The sequence below is a fragment of the Colossoma macropomum genome, unplaced genomic scaffold (assembly GCF_904425465.1).
Source record: "Colossoma macropomum unplaced genomic scaffold, Colossoma_macropomum, whole genome shotgun sequence".
Lineage (NCBI taxonomy): Eukaryota > Metazoa > Chordata > Actinopteri > Characiformes > Serrasalmidae > Colossoma > Colossoma macropomum.
The window spans coordinates 840,370-865,522 of NW_023495723.1; the positions used below are offsets into that span (position 1 = coordinate 840,370).

Below are 25,153 nucleotides of genomic sequence, written 5' to 3' on the forward strand. Positions count from 1 at the left end.
CGGCAGGTGCGGGAGTAAGTGCGCTAAAGCTGTCGGTGACGTAGCAAGTCACAACAAGTCCGAAGTTAGTGATGCCAAAATGTTGTTTATTAAGTAGCGATGATGTGAAGATGATGGAGACTCCACTGACACCGCCTTCCTTGTATAAGATGTTTATTACAAAGTAAAACAGTATCAAATCAAGATCCGTGCCATTCCTAAAGTGTCCCCTCCAGAACACTATAGCCAATGGCTTAAATAGGCTGCTTGTTTTCGAAAAAGGAGACAGAACACCTGGTCCTTATTTAAAGGATCTCATCTATTTGGAATTTGGAGAGGCCCACTCCCTATGGGGGCCTTTGAACCAGGGGCCCCCTAACTTAAACATTCCAAAACCTGCAAAAACAGGACACTACAATATCAACTTATACTAAACCTTAAGAGTGTAAACGTTAATCATGTGTTCAGCTCTAGATTAAACCACACTCAGGCTCCACCTTGAACACATGAACAGTAGGACTAGAATGAGCTCCAGCTCTACTAAACTACTCCTCTCATAGAAGTGGAGCTGAAATACTGTGTGCATTATTGCTTTGTGCTTATTTATAGATGTGTGTGTTGAGTTGTGTGTTAGTGTGGTGTGTTTCCTCTCCTCCACAGAGTGTGTGATTGTGCTGTATCACATCCTCCCCCTCAGCACCTGCAGTAGGTCTCAGCTGCAGCAGTGCAGTCTCTGTGTCTCTGACTCTCACAGCTTTTTGTACGGCTCTGTATCACTGTGTGAGCGGCCAGACACTGCCGATTTGATGTAAACTCTGACAGTAATAATCTCCTGCATCTTCAGTCTGGACTCCACTGATGGTCAGAGTGAAGTCAGTTCCAGATCCACTGCCACTGAAACGAGCTGGAGTTCCTGACTCTCTACTGTTAATCAGTTTAATCAGGAGTTTAGGAACTTCTCCAGGTTTCTGAAGGTACCAGGCTAGACGCTGACCTGAACTGTCACTGTACACTGCAGGGCTGGTTCTACAGCTGATGGTGACTGTTTCTCCTGGAAGAGCAGATTTCACTGCAGGAGTCTGAGTCACAGTCGCCTGACCTCTGGATTCTGAAATAATATAATGAGAAATCAAGGTGACTCATAAATACATATGATATTATTATTTTTAAAATAAGCTCCTCATGTGCACACACTTTAATATTTTCATAAATTATCTTCATAAAGGTACAAGGATCTACCTCGAGTCCAGAAGATCAGAGTCCAGATGAAGATGGTGGTCAAAGTCATGTCTGCTGTGGGTGAAGTTTGTGGGCAGCAGCTCTCAGTCATGAAGTGTTAAACTCACAGGACTATAAACTCTCCCAGAGCACTGAAGCATGTGCTGATAATGCAAAGTCAGCTCTCTCTATGGAAATGACTCTATTGGCTGCAATGATCATGTGACATTGAGTATAACAGCATGGAAACAGAAGGAGTTCTTCACGGTTCAGTTTAGAGCTGCTGAATATCAGACAGAAGCATGAAAATGTTTATATGTGTTGTTTATCAGCTTCTGTTGTTGCTGAAATGTGTTGAACTGAACACACTGTAAACTGTTTAAGACACAGTTGATCTTCTCACAGCTCAGCAATCTGCCTTTCCAGATCAGTGTAATATTCTCTTAATGTCCAGTGGGGGGCGATCTCATATTGTTCAGTTTAAAGTGTATCAGTCTTTCTCTTGAGGGATTTTGCAGCTACTGCTGTCAGTCTGTCTCTCAGTGCAGGAGTTTTCAGTGGAGGAACTAAACTGGATGCAGGGAGTAAGAAATACACATTTTATTAATATACTTTTCTCTCTTTTAGCAGAAAAATCTACTTGTATTAACTTATTCAGGTTCTTCATTCCTCAAAAGAGCAAACAGGATTTTTTTATACACAGCAGCTCTTTAACTATTTTTCATCTTGTAACAATTTACTTTTATTTAATTTTCAAGGTTGAATTAAAATCAAATAATAAAATTGTTAAAGTTTCATAATGATGTCACAGAAAGAAATAATGTATAAATTAGCAATTTGAGAGCAAATATAACAATGTGTCACCACAGTTCATACAAACAAGTTCAAAAAAGTAAAAAAAATTTAAAGTTCAGGGTTTCAGAATTTATACATTTATCTGCTGATTATAAAACTCATCCGTATTTAATGACTGATATGAAAAAGCTGTTAGTGAAGCACAGAGAGAGCAGAGTCTTTAGAGCAGGAGGTTTTTGTACAGGCACTAAATGAGTTTGTATCACTGTGGTACACTTTTGGTGGAGGAACCAAACTGTCAGTTGGCCGTAAGTAGCTTTTTCTTATTCATAATTTATCTGTTAAAAAATTTTGGAAACTACTATTAATGTACTTGCTGGTTTTTGTAAGTTATGGAGTTTTATTTATTTAGTACTTTATTATTTTAACTGTTGCAGTTTAGAATAAAGATTTTCATCAACTGTCTTTCGGAAACGTTGTTAGTAAAAGCAAACGGCAAATTTCTCTTAAGGCGTGTAGAATCACTGAGGTCATAGTTAAAAATAATACATTTGTTTTTATCGCTCTATGGTTCTCATTCTCATGTTGAGATCACCATTTCAGTTACTGTAAATTCTTAAAGACATGATAACATCTATATATAGACTGTGTTTTTCTGATTCATGTATTTAATAGTTCTATTGTGTTATTTTTTAATTTTTTTCATTTATTTTTCTTCGTAAGCAAAATTTATATTTATTTTAAATACAAAAAATTAAATGCATTAAATTTCCTAATTTTATAAATGAAGTGTATAAAATGCTTGTCTTATAATGAAATGTTTGATAAATTCAGACTCTTTTTGAGAGAAGTAACTGCAGATTAGTCTGAGAGGCAGTTTAAACTGTAAAGCAGGTTATAATTAGAGGGTGAAACATTTTAATGCTCCACTGAACTCAGTTGAGCTCTGTACAAAATAAGAGAAGTGAAACCCACTCTGGTGTGTCTGTGCTGGTTGATTGACATGTGTCCCTTCCTGTGTTTGTGTCTCCTAGGTTTGGCCTCACCCACCCTCACAGTCCTGCCCCCCTCTAGCGAGGGGCTGCAGCAGGGGAAGGCCACACTCGTGTGTTTGGCCAACAAGGGCTTCCCCTCAGACTGGAGGCTGAGCTGGAAGGTGGGTGGGAGCAGCTGGAGCTCGGGGGTTAGCCAGAGCCGCGGGCTTCTGCAGAAGGACGACGGCCTCTACAGCTGGAGCAGCACCCTGACCCTCCAGGAGGAGCAGTGGCTAAAGAACACCGTGACCTGTGAGGCCACCAAGGACTCCCAGCCTCCTGTCAGCCAGACACTGAGGAGAGATGAGTGCTGAGCAGTGAGGACCACGCGGGGGTTTCAGCTGATAGAGCTCCTCTCACTCTCAAATGAGCTCAAACACGTCTGTGATTAATGCTGAAATGATGATCTGATTATTTGACTAAAGAAAATAAAGAGTTTCAATCAATAATACTGTATGTTTTACTGTCTGATGGTAGATTTTTTTCTTCTTTATTAGAATCAGAAATGCTTTAGAGAGTCTTTAAGTCTGTGAAGTTCAAAGAAAGTTCTTGATGTTAATGTAGGAAAACATTTCCAGGCACATCTAATGATCTACAGAGGTTCATTAATGATCATGAAGGAGATCAATGAGGGATTAAAAGTATCTGTAAATTATTTTTTTCAGGACAGATTCAGTTCAACTTAGATATGAAGTAAATAAAGAAGATGCAAATTTTTTAACATTATCAGTGAATGTTAAGTATTTATATTAATAATATTGTATTGATTTACTTGTTAATGTATATAATCACAGTATTCAGGCCACAGTCTCCTCTGTATCTGTAGTCAGTCAATGCTAGACTGACGCAGTTGGATCTTCATGCTGGTGCTGAAACTAAAGCGATGCTGCTCTGAACTCTGAACTCTGGAGATGATGAACATCTGGACACAGAGCTGCTTCTTTCTGGGAAGGGAAGACCATCCTGCTCATGCAAATCTGAGATTCACAAACACAAAACCCATCAAGATTGAGGCAGATATGAATGTGTGTGTGTGTGTGTGTGTGTGTGTGAGAGTGAGAGAGAGTGTGTGTGTGTGTGTGTGTGTGTGTGTGTGTGTGTGTGTGTGTGTGTGTTTGTGTGTGCAGCACATTAGAGATCTTCACTTTCACGTTCATTTACATTTCAGTTCATTTAGTCAGTGTGATTATGTCACTTTCCTACATCTGATTGGACAGAATGACTGTTATTCTAAATTTGTGGACTGTTTTATTCATAAGAAAGAAACCAGCATTTTCATATTTTACAGTGACGTCACACTCATTTCTAAGAACAGCTGATGGGGGCAGTTTGGCCTGAACAGGTCATATGAGACTGAGATCTCAGTGAGATTAAGGCTGTTTCTTTAAGGTGCAGTTCACTCCACTTCTTCACCAGATAGTTCTGTACAGATGGTACAGATGTTGAGTTACTGTCTTGCTGAATATTGACAGGCTGTGTATCGAGCCTTAATCATGATGTAATGACATCTGAAGTGAAGCTGTGATGATCACATTGTCATCAGTCACACAGAGAAACAGGATGAAACAGAAACAACAGCAGGAAAGATCAAATCTATGGCTGAGAAACTCATCATGAGAGCGAGAGAGCTTGTAAACTCTTGTGGAAGCTGCCAGGTATAAATACACAAGTCCTAATGCGTCTCTGATGGGAAACAGTAAAGCAGCAGCTCCAGGACAGAGACAGTGTTCAGCAGCCTGACAGACCTGACACACTTTATGAACAGTGTCTGTTCTTTTAGAGCAGTTCAGCTCATTATCAGTGTTAGATGTGTGCTGTGACTGAGTGAGTTGGACACTGAACATCTGGTGAAAGTTCTGCTCTATTCTGAGAGAATCAGAAAGATTCAGCCCTGTTAATGCAAAACTCACTGCTCTCTTTCTCCTTCTCTCTCTTTATCTCTCTATTTTACTTATTAAAACTTGTTTGTGCACACGTTAGTGAGGGAACTTCTTATTTTTAGTTTATTTCATTCTCTGATTAGAATTTGGACAAACAGAAAAGAAATATCAACCAACTACTTGGTGTCAAAATCTGTTTTAAATTAAGTGTTTATAAGTAAATTAAGTGTATAAAGGTTTAAGATGGATTTAATCAACTAAGGAATCAATGAGTGAGCGAATGAATTAATTTACATTAACCCTTTGAATTCTAGGCTTACTACTCGCCACCTTCTAAACAGTTTGAAGTTTTGCATGCACAAAGACTACCAAAAAGATATTCAGAAATGATTAAACTGGAGCATCTGTGCTTGAAAAACAATAAATAAGTATAAAATCAACTCTGCAGCTTATTTCTTTGTCAACAAAGGTTTCTGTGCAGGTACTTTCAAGGTGCAAACACATAAATCTACTATCAAAGGTCCAATTTTGTACCTTAAATAGATTTTTTTTCCAGGAGAAAGATACATATTTGTACCTTTTCATAACTTGACATTCTAAAAAAATATAATAATCAATACAACTTAAATAAATAATTGCAATGGAATACAGTACAAGTACAGTACAGTATTTTCCCTTAATAAAGGTACTTTTTTCTGAGAGTGTATTATGAAGAAATACCTATTTGGCAGAAGGTGGCCATCATTTATTTCTGTCTTTTTGGATCAGAGCTGATTACTAAAACTCTGAAAGCCAGCAGGACATGTCTGAGAATGCTTTCTGACCTATCAGGAAAAGATCTAATCATGGAAGTGCAAGTTAGCAGATGCTTTCCAGACTGGATTTAAAAATAGTGTCATTTTTTAGTGAATAAATAAATTGCACTGTATATGAACTCAAAACATATTGTATTAAATACAATAAAAATATGATCTAATAAGTCTTGCATGGTGAAAACTTTGTAAAAAGAGAAAATATTCTGTACTGTAGTGTTTTGTAGTTGTTCTCAGATCAGCGAGTTAGAGAAACCTCCCTCTCTACAGCTGAGGGAGGTTTTTGTACGGCGCTGTAACACTGTGTGAACGGAGTAGCTTCATCCTGCTGACAGTAATAATCTCCTGCATCTTCAGGCTGAACTGCAGTGATCTTCAGAGTGAAATCTCTGTTGTAGCCACTGCCACTGAAACGATCTGGAATTCCTGACTGACGAGTGGTGGTGTACGTGATCAGGAGTTTAGGAGCTTCTCCGGGTTTCTGCAGGTACCAGTGAAGATCATCATCAATATCCACATTGGCTCTGCAGCTGAGAGTAACAGTCTCTCCTGGAGAAACAGACTGAGACTCTGGAGACTGAGTCAGAATTATTTCCCCCATGGAGTCTGAAACACAAAAGACAAATAATTATATGAAAAATGACACTTTTTAATCTCCTTCTTCCAGAATATTCACAGCAGAATTTGGACAGAATCTAAATGAACAGATGATAAACTGCGATAATAGTTCTGATATTTAACAAGCATTTATTTTAATTAGAGAAAAGATCCTCTCACCCTGAGTGATCAGCCCCAGTGCTCCCAGCAGAAGAACCAGTATGATCATCATTGTGCTGTGTGTCTCTGAAAGGACTGAAGACTGATCAGCACTGCAGCTCTTAAAGTGTGTGGAGCAGTGAAGCAGCACACATATGCAAACAGCACAGCTCTCTGATCCACACCAGCAGCTCAGAGTCTACATTAACACTGATAATATTCTCTAAGACTAAATACTAACTATTTACCTTAATAATCAATACAAATAATAATGTTTCATATCTATCGATATGCAAATATACATTTACACAGGCTTTGTGGCTTTTTCCTTTTTACAAAACCCCTCAGAAATACAAACATTGTCCAGAAACTGAGAGTAAGAGTCTTTACTTCTTATAATGCAACATTTAGTAATTTAATTATTCTCATAATCACTTACACTGAATAAAATTCATAAAATAGAAACATTAAGAAAAATTAAACAACAGAAATTAATTCTGATTTGTGACTGAAAAAATCTTTTTTTCAGGTTAATTTATTTAAAATGTTTAATGAATATAGTTTTAAATTAAGTACAAATAAGTAAAGTAAAAGGGGTTTTATTATTATTATTATTATTATTAATAATAATAATAATAATAATAATAATAATAATAATAATAATAATAATCCACTTTGTACTTTACTCATTTTAATAAATTAATTATTATTATTAATTTATTATGATTAATAAAATACATATTAAGTATTATTTCCTATAAGCATGAAGTGTTTCTTAAACACTGTTCTTTTTTGGGCACTGAAACTGTGTTAAAGGTACAAAAACGTATAAACTCAAATATGAGAACAGAGCATGGGTTTAACTATTCAGAATGAAGACAACAGAATATTTATTCTTCATAGCTCAGTTAATGTAAAGTTTGGAACTGTATTTTTGATTATGTTTAGAGTGTATAAATATTTTATGTCTCTTTAAGTCTCTAGAAATTTCCATTCATTTTGAGCAGCTTTAGAGCAGCACTGCACTGAATATTACACTCCAGTTACATTAAGAGATCCAGTCAGGACGTTACAGTTGGTATATAATCATACGTATGTTGTTGTTTTTTTCTCTCTAGCTGGTTCCACGTAAGTATCTCAGGTTCTTTTTCACGAGTGATGGGTCGCTGTACCGGACTGTAGTGGTGAAGAGGGAGCTGAGCCATAAGGCAAAGTTGGTGTACATCCCCTCCCTCACCTATGGTCATGAGCCTTCCTCACTGGGTGGTGGGTTACACTCTGCCTGATAAGGAGCTCAGTCATCTGGGAGGAGCTTGGAGTAGAGCCGCTACTCCTCCACATTGAGAGGAGCCAGTTGAGGTGGTTCGGGCATCTGATCAGGATGCCCCCTGTACGCCTCCCGGTGGGGGTTTACCAGGCACAGCCTACTGACACAAGACCCCGAGATCGTCCAAGGACCCGCTGGAGGGATTATATCTCCAAGTTGGCCTAGGAGCAACTCGGTATCCCTTGGAATCAGATGGAGGAAGTTGCGGGGGACAGGGTCATCTGGGATTAACTGCTCTCCCAACTGCTACCACAATCCTAGTTGGATTAAGTGGTTAAGATGATGATGATGGTGATGATGATTATGACATATCTGTCTTATTAATAGCTAACTTTGAATAGAAAAGCATTAGTTGCGTAACCACTGTATTTAAATTAGCTTAGGTAACTACTTTACTATAGAATCTTCTATTTTGCTGACCACTATTTGTTTGCTGTATTGAGATAACCAAGCTGAACAGCGAGTGATCAAATAAAAAGAGAGTAAAGCTTTTAACTGAACTGTGAAAATCTTTACAGTTAATGTGCTGCAAAATAATGATGTCACTTCACACATTTTGAAAACTCACCCCAGAATGTGCTTCCCTGAGCTTTTGTTGTTGCAACAATAGGAGCTTTGCTCAAAAATGTAAAAATTGAAAAAAGGTCAAAACACCAGGATTGGCAGGAAAAGGCATAATTACTTTTATTAAGATTAAAGCTCTCCAACAAACGAGCATTAATCTGAGTTGGCCCAGGCAACAACTGACCAACCTCATTTTTATACTCTTTTCTGAACAATGAGGGGACTTCACCAGAGTCCTCATTGCCCCTCCCAAATATTTCATATCTTTTGATTTTTACACCATTATTTCCAAACCTTGCATTGTTTTTTTGATTGTCTTTCATGTCATTTTTCACACCATTATTAACATCATCTTTTTATGTTATTAAGAATTCTTCCATTATTTCCAAAGCAAGAGGGAATATATTTTTTAAATAATCACAGGCCAAGGCCACAATCACAGGCCTAGGCCTTTAAACTTTATTTACTTTATGTATGTATGTAATTCAACATACTTAGGGTCACCCACAGACACACACACACACATACACACAGGAAGAAGGCTGCATATGTGTAGAGAGACATACAGTATAATAGAAAATGATTAGTTATGATTAAAATCATTTCTTACTTTTAACCTAAACAAAATTCTTTTTTTCCCTCACTGTTACAACAGAAACACTGTAACACTGTTACACTGTTGTTTGTTAATGTGCTCTTGTGTTTACATGTGTGGGAGAACACATGAGGCACTCCTAAACGCATTAGAGCAACTGAACCAAAACCCTTCTGGCCCACTGGGAATCTGTGTGTTTGAGTAAAGCAGCAGGACTTTAACCAGGATGGAGTAGATGGACGCTGACTGGAGCAGACAGGGACACAGTGGCTCCATCAATATATGATCATATATATGTTTCCCACAAGACTGATACAAAACATCTACAGCATGTTTAGAGGAGATGTTGATATAAAGTGTTGATGTAAATCAGAGATGTGAGAAAATCTAAAGCACTGTTGGTTCTGCAGTAGTGAGTGTTTCCCCACATCCCACACACACATCATGTGTTCAGCTCTAGATTCCACCACACTCAGGTTCACACCACCAGGGATGTAGTGGGGGAAAAAGGAGGGTGCCCAGTTGCAGAACAGCAGAATGATGGACATTTATATACATAAACAAACCACATCTTCTCATCGCTTTAATCACTGTACTGTTATTATTTTATGTGAGCTGCAGTTTGTTTTTTTAATATTATTTTTAAAGAGATCTTTTTTATTCTTTTAAAGTGATGTTGGAAGATTTAAATTTATCATTGGTTCAATTTTTAAATAAATTTCATTCAGTGGGTGGGGCCTTATTTTAGCCCCGCCCCTACATTTTAGATCAGGAACTGAGGCTGCATCCCTGTCCCTCATGGCCACATGGTGAGCAGTTAGATCCTATTGTTATGGAGTAAATGTGTCCCAAACTCTGAAAATTAGTACCATTAAAATTGTCCCTACCAAAACACATATTTTCTGTACTTATTTTTTCTGTACGTATTTTTTTGTGTTTTGATTAAAATATTATGATTTTATGTGTGTAACTGTTCAAAGCTGTGTTCGTTAGTCATGTACTGGCTGGTGTTTTGAGTTCTGCTCAAATTTATTTAAAACTGTCACCACTGAAACAGTCACTACTGAAACATTTGCTAAAGTTGTTTTAGTGTTATGATTGTTTTGTCAGTATAAAATGGAATATTCAGTCATTTACTGTAACAAGATAAACATATTTAAGCTACACAGTAAGTCAAAGCTACATGACTTCAGATTAAAGTCCAAGTCAGTTAAAAGACCAGAATGTGTTTTCAACTCTGACTTTAAACTAGTTCGGTTGATGGTGCAGTGATCAGTGCAGTGATGTCACTTGGAGGTGATACAGTGATGGAGGGCTTCGACTTCAGCCCCCTCAGAAACTTGAACGTCCTCTGCAGAGCCCCTCTATTAAATAAAGCTGATAGTTGACAGGTTATTGGACTGTCAGTCCTGGATGGGGTTGGGTATCGTGTGCAGGTTCTTTTTAAGGATTGTGAGAAAGTTTTCTGTTCTATTAGAACAGAATTATATTATCATTATATTATATCATATTATCTGTATGCGCTAAGTAAGTTTCATATTGCATAATTTTTACCAACACTGGAAGAAACGCATCCCTCTGTACAAAGTGCAGTGATTCTGCAATGCTGTGTTTTAATGAATGAAAAGCACAGTGATGGTATTCTGCTCATACTTCTAGTGGCATGATGCTCACAACAAGCCGAAAATAGACACATGCAGTCAGTATAAAAGGCTGCGTTCATTAATGAGTTTGATGTGTGTCACTGAAGATGTTCATGAAATGTGTAACATAAACCAGCATGACCAGGGGGTCTCTAAAACACTTTTCATAATTTGTGAATGGAACTGGGAGGTGGAGAGGCGACGAGGAGAGGGCAGAACAAGAGAACATTTAAACAGTCCAGAATCGTGATCAGTGAAAACGAGATACGTGAAAGTAGATCTTTAAGGAAATCCCATAAAATAAGTGAATAAACTCTAAACATGAGTTAGTAAATTAAAATGAACAGTAGGACTAGAATGAGCTCCAGCTCCACTAAACTACTCCTCTCATAGAAGTGGAGCTGAAATGCTGTGTGCATTATTGCTTTGTGCATATTTATAGATGTGTGTTGAGTTGTGTGTTAGTGTGGTGTGTTTCCTCTCCTCCACAGAGTGTGTGATTGTGCTGTATCACATCCTCCCCCTCAGCACCTGCAGTAGGTCTCAGCTGCAGCAGTGCAGCCTCTGTGTCTCTGACTCTCACAGCTTTTTGTACGGCTCTGTATCACTGTGTGAACCACCAGACACTGCTGATATGATGTAAACTCTGACAGTAATAATCTCCATCATCTTCAGTCTGGATTCCACTGATAGTCAGAGTGAAGTCAGATCCAGATCCACTGCCACTGAAACGAGCTGGAGTTCCTGACTGTAAGCTGCTAGTGGTGTAGATCAGGAGTTTAGGAGCTTCTCCAGGTTTCTACAGGTACCAGGCTAGACTGTTACTACTATAAACTGCAGGGCTGGTTCTACAGCTGATGGTGACTGTTTCTCCTGGAAGAGCAGATTTCACTGCAGGAGTTTGAGTCACAGTCGCCTGACCTCTGGATCCTGAAATTAAATAAATGCAATTAAATATCAGGATTGTTAGTATTATTAAAAATCTATTATTTAAATACATCTAACAAAAATGAATCTACTCCCAGAGAGTGCATTCCTAAAAATCATCTTCACAAAGTTAAATATATAACAGTGATCTACCTTGAGTCCAGAAGATCAGAGTCCAGATGAAGATGGTGGTCAAAGTCATGTCTGCTGTGGGTGAAGTTTGTGGGGCAGCAGCTCTCAGTCATGAAGTGTTAAACTCACAGGACTATAAACTCTCCCAGAGCACTGAAGCATGTGCTGATAATGCAAAGTCAGCTCTCTCTATGGAAATGACTCTACCTGAACTGTCATTACATCAGATCATAATACTATAATAGATTATTTAATCATTTCTGTTTTGTGAGATTTTTAATTCTTAGATTTAAAAATCTCAATGAGATATACACTGTTTTGGTCCCAGGTGTGTGTGTGTGTGTGTGTGTGTGTGTGAGTGAGAGAGAGAGAGAGAGAGAGAGAGAAAGTAAAAGTATTGATACTTGCATAAAATAATCAAACAAGTAAACGTAAAACGTAAAATTCAAAAGTATCAGGTCAGAAATCTTCTTAGGTACTGAGTTCTGCTGTGGAATGTCTCAGTAGCTCAGTATCACAAAGCAGTACAATTACTGACACCATCAAAACACATTGAAGTTAAACACAAAAAATTAATTTGTAACTAAATATGAAAATGTAACTGAGTAAAAAGATTCCTTTACTCACTAATATACTAATATAAGTATTATGATGTGAAAATCCTCAGGAGAGTAAAGATCCATCAATATTGTACTAATGTATATGTAAGTATATGAACCTAATGTACGAATGTAAACGTAACTAGTTACTACCCACCTCTGAATAAAGACCTGTCATTAGCAAGACACGAAAGGTAATTTTAGTCAGTGGCATAATTGCATAAAATACCACACAGCCGGCCTTTTGTGTTTGTCTGTTTTTTTGTTTTTGTTTTTTTTAAACATGTATTGCTCCACTACTTTTGGGGTTGTGGTGCCACCCCTGGTTACTGGTTAACTGTTTGTTTGTGTTCAGCTGGGTGGGGGGTCCTGGTGGGGGGGCTGGTTTCACTTCCTCCTTTAGTGCTGCTGCCCTCCAGGATGTGAGTTTAGTATCCTGAGCTGACTGTCAGTGTGTCAGAGTCACAGTGCTGTGAGTTTAATAGACTAAGCTGATGTTAAAGAGACTCAGTTTATAGACTAATGATGCTGATTAAAGACTTATGGAGTCTGAAATGGATCATGATGGGATGGTATTGTATAAGAACAGGTTCTGTGTTGATTCTGAGGGATAAAATGTGAGTATAAAACAGTGTAATGAGTGGATCACTGAATGAAGCCCAGCTGATTCTCCTGTGGTCTTTATCACAGTTTACAGAGAGAAATCCTGCAGCAGCAACATGACCAGTGAGGAAACTCACAGCAGCGTTCCTACAGCCTCCCAGCTCTCACTCCAGATCAGTAGTGGGAGTTTTATTGATCAGTGTGTGAGAGTGAAGCTCCAGGAGGGGCTGGGAGGGGCTGAGGTGGGCTGTGGCTCCCCCTGCTGGACAGTCTGCCTGACAGACTCTATGGTGGATCACTCTGCCTGCAGCTGCTGTAACCAGATGAAAAAACAGAGCCGCACACAGAAATGAATTACTTTCTGTTTTAAAAAGTCAATAAAGAGTAACTTTTACAGGTCAGATAATAGATGTTCTCCTCTTCACATTAAGCAACTTACAAATTCCTTCAATCCCACCTTTCAGACTAAACAACTTACACGTCTCTCTTGTGTTCCTACACAGCAGCACTTTAACAGATCTTTCCATCAGCGTTTTCAGAATGTAAGTGGATCTGATTAATGCAGTGATCAATAGATCTTATTTGAAGATTGATTTTAGAAGTTGTAACAAGTCAACAGGCCTGAGGTGGAATCAGACCCACATCTTCTATTGTGCAGGACGACTGTGGCAGGTGGTCAGGCTCAATTCAGGATTGAGTGCAGTCGCTCACCAAGCTGACTAAGAGCTCCCCTTAAGTAAGGCCAGGTTCAGGTGATGCTGCTCGTCATTTATTACTAAGGAGACACTCTGTGCCTCCCTCTAGTGGCCGAAATCAGTATAACAGACAACCCAACCCCAGACCAAGCCTTTACAAGAAGCAGTGAGGAGCTGAACTCAAATAAACAGAAAAAAAGATTCATTTTATTCCACAGATGTGAAACAGATTTATGGATGTTTCTGTAATTCACAGCATTTTTGTTTTATCTGAAGGTTTTATGTTTTTTGTACTGAGGGTGAAAGACGCCCTTTCAGCTGATTTATGATCTGATCCACCTTCTTATATTTCAAATCTGAATCTGATCTGCACATAATCACCACATCAGCTTATTATCAACAACATATTTATATTTTAAAATAATTTTAATTTCTTAAAAACAACACAGAGGGTCACACAGAGGGTCTCAGTGCATAGTTACGTCAGGAAAAGAGGTGCAGTAATGAAACTGAACACACAGTGGAGAAAAATTTCTGACAAGATTAATCATTAAGACAACACTCACAAAACGTTGTTCTGTCATTTTTTATTGTAAAACAGTGAACAGTCCAATAATAAGTACATTGAATTTTACTGTAATTAAATATTTCGGTAACACTTTCTATGAATGTCACCTTTGTAAGCATCTATAAACATATTCATAACATGTTATAATGCATTCATAAGGCATTATAAACATAGCTAAAAATATTTATAAAAATGTATTACACATTATAGCCATGCTTATTATGCATTGTGAATTGTTAATATAATACATTATAAGTACTGATCATAACAAATTATATAAGAGCTCATAATATTTGTCCGCTCTAAGTAAAGTGAAGCGTACTGTACTAAAGCCTCCTCCAGTGTTAAGAGTGAGGCTTCAAGTTGAAGTATTTACTGAAGAGGATGTACTGAAACACTAAAACACACAAAATAAAGCACATTACAGGCTTCAGATGTCAGAGTTTAAACTAGAGCTGCCATCAGTGCTTTACCCAATGTGGGAAAGGTAATGTACACCACCGTTAGCTTGGCACTAACTTAACACTGCATATCCGATAGAATGCTAGCAGAGATTAGCATTACTGTAGTGTAGTGTAATGCAGTGTAGTGTTACAGAGTGAAGGGTTCTAGTGTTTGACGTTAGAACCAGTGAGGAAACAAATGACAATGACAGCACTCGACTATCTCGCCTCTCCCTCTCCAGGCCTTCAGTCCACAGTGACTTCACACTCAGTGTGATGTTCAGGGGAGGGGCTGATGGTTACTTGGTTTGCTATGATGTAATGAAACATTTAAAATGAGAGCGCTGGTTAGCAAAGCACATTGTAGCAACAATTCTAGGCTGAACAGCCTGTTTGGAGCATCTGAATATTCAGGACTGAAGCCCAGAAGATGTTATGAACACTACTTATAATGCATTATATTAACAATTCATAATGTATAATAAACATAACTATAAAGTGTAATTCAGTATAATTAATTTTAATAAATATTTATAACCATGTTTATAATGCCATATGAATGCATTATAACATGTTATAAATGTGTTTATAGATGCTTACAAAGGTGACATTCACAGAAAGTGTTACCAATATTTCTACTGGCACAAATGACACTGGAATTAAACTCTACATGACATAAATATTAATCATAATCAAGAGAAGCACAGGAATCTGGCATAACAGAAGTGATATGTAATAAAATATCATCTTATGGAAAAATAGAATATGGTTTATTTGCCTGATCCTGTCCAGTTTAAGTCGAGGCACCACTTTCAGATTCTTAGTCAAAGCTAAGACGTCCACAGGGCAAACAGGGCGGCCCTACATTTCAGTGACCTTCAGTAGTGAGGAAGTATCATCTGAAACTGAACATCACGACTGAAAGTCTTCAGTTTCTGACAGACAAAAACTACATTCTATGTACGTCAATGATGTTATATTTAAAAAGCTCTTCATTTCTCTGATATTGATCTGTTACTGTTTAGTTCACCTATTCAAGCTGCTTAACAGCCCAATCTGTCTTAAACTTTTATGTACATTTTTAAAGCAGGTGTTTAGAAGCTTCTATACAGCCACAGAAGGAACTGACAGACATGATGTCCCAGCATGTTGAGCACTGACTGTTTAAATGTAGTAAAAACATCATGAAAGCAAAATCCTGATCTCAGAAACTTCACACTAATACAACACAGGAAGCAGCAGAGTTTCAGCTCATTCAGCTGCTCTTCAGGAGCCTCTCTGTGCTCTCATATCTGTGAGTGTGTGTCTGAGATGGTGTCTTCATGATCTTGAAGATCTCCTCCACTCTCGTGACTCCAGTGTTGATTTCTAGAGGGAGTTTATTAAAGTCTATCAACATTTCCACTGGTTTGAGTGTCGACCTCACGTTGTTATCAGAACACCAGGCTCTTCTCCTCCTCCTGTACGCGCTCTCATCACCAATGTGGGCTCGTCCTCAAACGGGAGGAGTTTGACGGACAGGACGCTGGAGGTGCGGTCACTGGTAAACAGGAAGTGATGTCAAGGGGAGAGCACACAGCTCTGTGCTGCAGCTGTGTTCACATATTTGACCAATAAAGACCCGAAAACACACAGATTACCATGTAGGATCACACACTGTGTGTGTGTGTGTGTGTGTGTGTGTGTGTGTGTGTGTGTGTTCTATAAGACTTCATCCTCTCCTCATAACCCCCAGTGTGTGTGAGACTCAGACCAGGTCAGGTGTGTGTTTTGATGCTGTAAAACAGGAAACAGGACAGAATGATCAGACATGAACACACACTGATCACAGTCAGCACTCAGACTCCACACACAGACACAATCAGGATAAACACCATCACTAGATAAACAGTACAGCCTCATCAACACTAATAAACCAATAAACAGCTCTGATTCTCTCACAGACTCACTCATGAAGACAGCTGTAGGAGCCTCAGCTAGAATGTTGATTTAGTGTTGTGTGTATTCATTTCTCTCTGTGTGAGTCGCCCCCTACAGGTCAGCTTTATCTAAACTTTACTCTTTTACTGTCTTTTTATTTTGTGGGAGTCAAAGCAAAACATTTTCAGTCAACAAGGTGGATTAAACTAAGAAGCAATTAACCACCACAACAGTAACTCACTGACACACTGAAGAAAGGCAGTGTGACAAAGCGTCTCTGTGCTGTTGTGACAAGATTAACATTAATATTTAACAAATTATGCTGGTGTGGTCCAAATATTTTAAAATTTCTAGCTTTTGAAATTTCTAGAGTATTTCCAATATAGCACACAAACTCAATTCTCTCTCACACAAAACACCAGCAATAAATAAAGTCATTATATAAAGAAAGCTCTCTGTCTTTGTCTGCCTGAAACTCACTATGAGGAAATTCACATTCTTAGTAAAAAAAGACACCAGAGGCATCAGGATAGCATCACATCAAAAACTACAAACACCACATATTCAAATAAGAATCATTTCACACAAAAGAGAAGCTGTATCAGAACACTTCACTGAACACCTCAAACAACACAACCCCACACAATCTGTATTGAACACACTGATTCATTCCTCATACAGACCTCGAGATCCATCACACATGACAATCTGTGTGTCTGTGTGTGTTTATGGAGGAGGTTGAGGTCTAAAATGTTGTAGATCATCCACTGAGTGAATATGTGTACAGAGACAGTAATTCAGTAACTCACTGTAGTTTCTCCAGTTTACAGTGTGGATCCTCCAGTAGATCAGAGAGCAACTTCACTCCTGACTCTCCTGGTTTATTGGAGCTCAGATTCAGCTCTCTCAGGTGTGAGGGGTTTGATTTCAGAGCCAAAACCAGAGCAGCACAGCCTTCCTCTGTAATACTGCAGTTATACAGACTGTAGAGAGAAGAAAAACTCACATCTTTACTAACATTCATAAAGATCATCTCACAAACACAGAACAAAAATATATCAGAAAATCACACCCAAAACATTCTTAATAGAAACTAAGAAAATACAAATTTGTGCATGTGTGTTGAAATGAAAGTGATGATAATTTTATGTCTCCTTAATATATGAAGGTTTCAATCCAAAGAGATGAAGTAATGAACTCACTTCAGTATCTCCAGTTTACAGTGTGGATTCTTCAGTCCAGCAGAGAGCAGCTTCACTCCTGAATCCTGCAGTTTATTGTAACCCAGGTCCAGTTCTCTCAGACTTGAGGAGTTTGAGCTGAGAGCTGAGGACAGATCTGCACAACTTTTCTCTGTGAGATCACAGTAACACAGCCTGAGAGAGAACTGATGATCAGAAACACTGACACCTCAAACATGAACATCAATTCAACAGATAAAATGAAGGGAAAATGAGAAAAAACAAAATACAAAAACAATCATTAAAAGACAAACACACTAATGTACATACTCTCACACACACACTAATGTACATACTCTCACACACACACTAATGTACATACTCTCTCACACACACTAATGTACATACTCTCTCACACACACTAATGTACATACTCTCTCTCACACACACTAATGTACATACTCTCTCTCACACACTAATCTACATACTCTCTCTCTCACACACTAATGTACATACTCTTTCTCACACATACTAATGTACATACTCTTTCTCACACATACTAATGTACATATTCTCTCACACACTCTAATGTACATACTCTCTCTCACACACTAATCTACATACTCTCTCTCTCACACACTAATGTACATACTCTTTCTCACACATACTAATGTACATACTCTTTCTCACACATACTAATGTACATACTCTCTCACACACTAATGTACATACTCTCTCACACACACTAATGTACATACTCTCTCTCACACACACTAATGTACATACTCTCTCACACACACACTAATGTACATACTCTCTCTCACACACACTAATTTACATACTCTCTCACACTATTGTACATACTCTCTCTCTCACACACTGATTTACATACTATCTCTCACACACACACTAATCTACATACTCTCTCACACACTAATGTAAATACTGTCTCTCACACACACACTAATGTACATACTCTCTCTCTCTCACACAATAATCTACATACTCTCTCGCTCACACACACTAATGTACATACTCTCTCTCACACACACTAATCTACATACTCTCTCACACACTAATGTACATACTCTCTCTCTCACACACACTAATGTACATACTCTCTCTCACACACACTAATCTACATACTCTCTCACACACTAATGTACATACTGTCTCTTACACACACACTAATGTACATACTCTCTAACGTGTTATACATCGTCTCACGCAAACACAGAAGAAAAACAAGATATCTTTGTCGCACAAACACACAAAACATTCTCAGTAAAAACTGATAGCGGATAAAAAAGTGTGTGAGTGAAAGTCTTCATCTCACCCCAGTGCCTCCAGTTTACAGTGTGGACTTTTCAGTCCAGCAGAGAGCAGCTTCACTCCTGAATCCTGCAGTTTATTAAAACCCAGGTCCAGTTCTCTCAGACTTGAGGAGTTTGACATGATAGCTGAGGAAAGAACTGCACAGCTTCTCTCTGTGAGATCACAACCCCACAGCCTGAGAGAGAAATGATGATCTATCAGAAACACTGACACCTCAAACAGGAACATGAATTTAGCAGATAAAATGAAAAGTAAATGAGAAACAACAAACTACAAAAACACAACTTTAAGATCCACACACACACTAATGGCTGTACTCGCTCTCTCTCTCTCCCCCTCACACACACAGACACACTAATGTACAAAAGCAATTTTATGAAGTTGGTACAGTGTGTAGACGGCAAATAAATGCAGAAAGTAGTAATTTTTTAATCTAAGTTGACCTGCATTTTACTGAAAGTACTACAGAATGGCTGTGTGTTTGATGTTTTATCTTATCAACGTCATTCATTCTGTAAATATACTCATGCTGACGCTGATACTTGGAAAATGTTCCAAAAAGTGGAGACAGGGCAATTTAAGACTAGGAAGACTGTGAAATATTAAAAAATAATAATCTTAAACATGTGATGCTATTAAGCTTTGCTAAAAACAAGCATCCAGGAAAGGCTGAGACCTTTATGAGTATATATTTCTTATTCTTACATTTATTTCTTGCATTTTTCCGAGTACATCTCTTGCTGGGTTCTCCCTCTTTTTTACTGGTTCTGTGCTTCTCTCCTCTGTAATACATACTCTTAGTTGTGCCTCATGAGCTGCTGATATTGTTTAGCACTGAAATGCTTTCAGTGCATTTATTGTAACAAAAGTGTAATAAAGACAACTTCTCTATTTTTTAAGACACCAGAATCATCTCTCACAGCAAATCACTGTAAAAGATGTATGTTAGAGTTGTACATTAATGTTTCTCAATGAGTTTTAGTCAGATTCATTTTCAAGATCTTCAGCACTGTCCCATATTATCTACGATATATTACATGTGGGACAACTTTAAAGTGAATTAAAAATAATAAAATATTTGAATCAGTATTTGTACCTTTACTTTGTTGTCTGGCTTGACTGACATGATTTTTTCAGGGCCAAAACTGATACCGTTATTAGTAATCATGAATACAGATAACTGATGTTTGGGACTGATATTCATTTACCATAAGTTTGATGTTTGTAGTGTGAAAATTTACATGAAAGCAACTTTTACTCACATCTTACATTAAATGAACATTACATTATTATGAAAAATAAAGTGCTTTGAACTTAAATGCATAAAGCCTAAACTAGCCTAAATAGTGGTCATATCTGTTAGATTAGGGGCTATTTTACCCTTTGTGATCAAAATAAAATTACATTTCACAATAAATGCATATTTTGCACTTGAAAACTTCAGACGATTGCCAGGTAGGCTTGTTACACCTCACTTTACCAGATGTGCCAAGGCGATCCACAGACAGACTTCACAACTTTTCCAGTAACACTTTACAAAACTGTTTCATAGTTAATGAGTAACTAATCAGGAACTAAGCAGGGATGAATGAGTAGTGCTTCATTAACACTTAAGTAACTACTATTAACTACAAAGAAGTACTAATTAATTATGCAGTAGGTAATAGTGAACTAATGATTAGGGTAGTTCACTTTTAACTAAACAGTTAATAGTGAACTAAAGATTTACACATGGTAACAGCAACACCGCATTCATTATCAAACAAACAATAACTACATAATCACTTGGTAACATTTAGAACTAAGTGAATTTGAAAGTGGGACACATACACAGCCGTATATTTCTGTGAGCCTCTCTTCAACTGACTCTGCCCTCAAGAGGACTTTAAAGGAGAACTACTGTTCAGAAGAAACAACATTGTCACACCTGCTCCTGCAGTGTTTTCTAAAGATGAGAGGTGAGCAGACTGGTCTACTGAATACTGTAGTATTTTAGCAGTTGTCCCATTTGGACGCTGATGTACAAATTAGTTCACACTGCCAAATATGCAGAAGGTTTCTGATCAAAACCAACACAAAAGGGACACCAGTCAGTACAGTGTGGTGTGGTGCCCCCGACTTCTCTGGAGATACATGTTTTCATATTTTATAGTCTACACGCTGTGTAGTGTATTTTAATGCTGTTAGAAGTGCTGGAATACACTACATCAGTTAGTAGTTAGGAACCTTGTAAAACTCCCCTATTGTGCAATTAATGTTGAACTGATCAGTAATTTATGAGCAGTTATTCTAATGTGTTAATTCAGTGTTAATGCAGCACTACTCATTCGTCCCTGCTTAGTTCCTGATTAGTTACTTATTAACTATGAAAGAGTGCTGTGAAGTCTTACCACTATTCATAATTAGCCATGCAAATGAAAACTACAATAAAAAGCAGCTACTTCCAAAAATACAACACAATACATGCAAAACAGCTTGTTGCAACAACAATATCTTGTAAGAAAGAGAAAAAATAAACAAATAATTATGTTGAGTGAGACTGTGAACAAAATGCACAAATCTCACAGCATGTTTTCCTTGTTTGATTCAAACCTACAGAATCTTTGACACTTTCATCAAAACTTGACAAGAAACTAAGCTGCTAACTGTTCAGCTCTGAGACACTGGTTCTGAATGTTTCTTCAAGGTTTTCTGGAACATTCGCTCATCTAACAGCTCTTCCAACAGAACTTACCAACTAAGCTTTTGTGAAATGCATCCCAGATCAAACAATGATCTGAATATTACAGCACAAAACTTTTTCAAATTCTGGTGAGTGACGTTCTGATGGTTTGGTTCTCAGATAAGGCGTTTTGTTTGTGTGAAAGTGAAAAATAAATCACTTTCACAGAAAGTGAAGTAAAATTACTTTATTAGAAATAAGATCAAGTAAAAGGACTATGATTTCATTATACTCTAAAAGTGCAATCAATGCACTCAAGTACTGTCACAAGATTAAGTTATTCAGTACTTTCTACCTCGTTTTGTGTGTCATTCTCATAACATCTGTTGGTGTGTTTGTGTGTTTATACAGAGACAGTAATTCAGTAACTTACTGTAGTTTCTCCAGTTTACAGTGTGGATCCTTCAGTAGATCAGAGAGCAGCTTCACTCCTGACCTTCTTGGTTTATTGTTGTTTAAATTAAGCTCTCTGAGGTGTGAGGGGTTTGATTTCAGAGCTGAAACCAGAGCAGCACAGCCTTCTTCTGTAATACTGCAGTCAGACAGACTGTAGAGAGAAGAAAAACTCAGACCTTTATTAACATTCATAAACATAATTTCACACACAAACAGAATAACAGAATATTAGAGCAACACTCACTACAACACTACATAAAACTATAACTGTATTCACACACATACACATGTACTGTCTCTCATACATTCTTTCTCCCTCATATACTCTCTCTCCCACACTCATGCACATTTTCTCTCTCTCTGCCATATTTTCATTTCAAAGTGAAGCCACTAAGAGAGATTATAAAGTCGTGGCTCTGGTGTTTGAGGATGTGTGAGATGTATTTTTGTTACCAGTGCAGATGCTGAACTGGTGCAGAGGGGAACATTAAGCTCAATCTGTTGTTTCATATCATTCAAAAGACAAAATTCTTTTTCTGAAATCTTTTATTTGAGTGAGTGAACATAATAAGATATTATTAGTTGGTATATGTTGTTGGTTCAAAATGATGCAACCAAACATCAGAGAAACAAGAATTTTGTCTCTTTAATATGACACCCATTTTTATAGTCAAAGGAAAAACTAACAATGTAAAAAAAGGTCCATTTTGATTTTAAGTTGACTTTAAAGAGGTTAGCTAGATTTGTGTTTACACATCCAAAAAATGTCTGTACTTACGTCAGATCCAGCCAGAGACATTATTTTAATAGTAATTACTTCTCTTATTGTCACTGTGATATCTGACAACTTTACCTAACATCACATTTTATGTCAGTATTGTGCAGCTCAAAAATAAACAATCTAAAGTGTGTTGAGCTTAAAAATCAGAAAATGTAAAGGGCCTTATTTCCTTACACTATTAGGGTCATAATTAATCACTTTAAACAGCTGTATCTGCAGTGTCCTGCCTAAAAGAGGAAACCATTGTATTTTATCACCACACAGTGAGCAGAACAGTTAGAATAGTTAGTGCATCAGATGAAAATCTTTTCTTTCATTAAAAACACAAACTTCAGTGTCTGGAGTTCACTAGACACTACTGGAGGACCGAAACTGTTCTATGATAAGAGAGAAAAAGACCTTTTTTGTAAAAACACTTACAATGGGTTTAGTGTAAAAGAAAGGATAGTTATACTGAAAAGAACCTCGTCCCACTGTTCAGTACAGTGGAAGATCTGTGGTGTTTTTGGGCTGTTTTTAACAACATCATTATTTTTAGAACATAAATGTGGCAGATTTAGCTAAATGGCTAAATGGCAGTTTCTGGGCAGGTTGAAAAACAAACAAAGTAAACAAAGGTTCTCACATTGACAAAAAATATTAAAAATGCTTCATTACAAAACACATTAAAGTAAACTCACAAAACAGAAGATTTACAAAACATCATAATTAAACATTTTGTTGGCAGATTTGAGTATCCAATAATCTTTTCTTAATTCATGCGATGCATGAAAAGAAAATCCAGACTGACCAAAAGCCCTTCTCACACATGACTCTAAACTTCTCTACTTGTACAAATACTTCTGGATCAATATTAGCATCAACCTAACTTACGGAATCAGACAGATGGTTTTTTCCACATTCAGTTGTAAATATTATTTGCTCATCTGTCTGAAATCAGTGTCTGTATCACTGCATCTAAAAGTTGCTTATCATTTACATGCACATAAATAACTGTCGTCTGCACAGATCTGACAAGTAACAGCTGGAGGACAGACATCTGGAAGGTCACTGACACATTAACTAAATAACCATGGACCCAAAACTGATCCTTGTGGAAGTCTGAGCTCCTAATTCCAGTATGTAGATTTTTAATTATATACTCATACACCTTACTTCCTTTTCTTAGAAGGACATAATCTATTTAATAGCTGCTGGTGATATATTAACAAGTTACAATCTGTCAAGTAAAATTTTATGATTTACTGGGTTTTGTTAAATAAAAAAGTGCACTAACCACATTTTTTTCCTTTCCTTAAAATAAATAAAAATAAAAATAATAAAATAGCAATTAGCAGATTTGGTGCAGTAAAGTCTCCTAAACTGAAACTGCAGAGCACTTTCAGTGACATCCTGCTGGGGGTCCCCAAACCACCCCCAACTCACTTAATTTTTATGCAGGTATGAGTGCAAAATAATACAATAAATAACTATGAATATTATAATTAGGATCTAGATAGCACCTAGATAGAACCTAAATAGCAAACATACAGAGTTGGGTAGAAACTGGTTACATTTTCTCAGTTATGTGTCTCCAACAGACATGAAAACTCATGAGCATCAAAAAAGGTGAGAAGTTCAGAAACCAGTCCGCTGTACTGGGGCAGCAGCATTGTTCCAGTATACAGTTTTTGTGATTTTAAGATGGAAATTCTGGTGTATTTTGATGAACTCTGAGAAAATACAATACAGCAATTACTGTGGAATCACTTAGTTTACTGAGATACTCACACAGGTCATGTCCATGTGCTGTTTTCTGACTATTTTAACTTTATTAGAATAAATCTGTTTCTTAACATGCTAAGGCCAAACGTTCAACATGAGACCCCACATCTATTATAAACAGAGGTAACTCAGCTCAGCTTTTATGTGCTACTTGCTCCAAAACAGCACATTAAGCTTGGATCATTATTTGCAATGTAATTTTTAGACAGTCGATAAGTTCACACCGCTGTTACAACAGAACACAGAAATAAACTAAATCTATTTCAGTTTTGAAGTTTAGCTGATTATCTTCACTACAAACAATGATAATTTACACATCTGGGTGGGTGAACATGTGGAAAGACTCCCGACAAAGAGCTTATAGCAGAAGATGTGCACAGGGAGGTAAAGGCTCTTTCTCAGTGCAGAAATAAAGGCTTATCATCCACACTGAGGAGTCTGAGCTCTGCACTGACTCTTTACAGAACATTCTTCAAATATAATC

General features: G+C 37.4%; 1 protein-coding gene and 3 gene segments (V, D, J or C); 1 reads left to right on the forward strand and 3 right to left on the reverse strand.

The window, feature by feature from the left end:
* Positions 1–581: 581 nt before the first annotated feature.
* On the reverse strand, positions 582–1,304 carry LOC118802867. The segment is given in 2 exon segments: positions 582–1,087; positions 1,219–1,304. Coding segments are annotated over 2 exon segments (384 nt in total).
* An 89-nt stretch (positions 1,305–1,393) lies between these two features.
* On the forward strand, positions 1,394–3,472 carry LOC118802852. The segment is given in 3 exon segments: positions 1,394–1,419; positions 2,194–2,300; positions 3,027–3,472. Coding segments are annotated over 3 exon segments (447 nt in total).
* A 2,484-nt stretch (positions 3,473–5,956) lies between these two features.
* Positions 5,957–6,547, reverse strand: LOC118802853. The segment is given in 2 exon segments: positions 5,957–6,324; positions 6,496–6,547. Coding segments are annotated over 2 exon segments (420 nt in total).
* A 9,179-nt stretch (positions 6,548–15,726) lies between these two features.
* The window catches only part of LOC118802864 (NACHT, LRR and PYD domains-containing protein 12-like), a 63,493-nt gene continuing 54,066 nt past the window's right edge, over positions 15,727–25,153 (reverse strand). For both annotated transcript variants that reach the window (XM_036563290.1, XM_036563291.1), the window contains 5 exons: positions 22,102–22,275; positions 19,008–19,181; positions 17,693–17,866; positions 17,300–17,473; positions 15,727–16,346 (listed from right to left, as the gene is read on the reverse strand). In XM_036563290.1, coding sequence (XP_036419183.1) covers positions 16,328–16,346; positions 17,300–17,473; positions 17,693–17,866; positions 19,008–19,181; positions 22,102–22,275 — 715 coding nt within the window. In that variant the 3' untranslated portion in view covers positions 15,727–16,327. The remainder of the gene's footprint in view (positions 16,347–17,299; positions 17,474–17,692; positions 17,867–19,007; positions 19,182–22,101; positions 22,276–25,153) is intronic.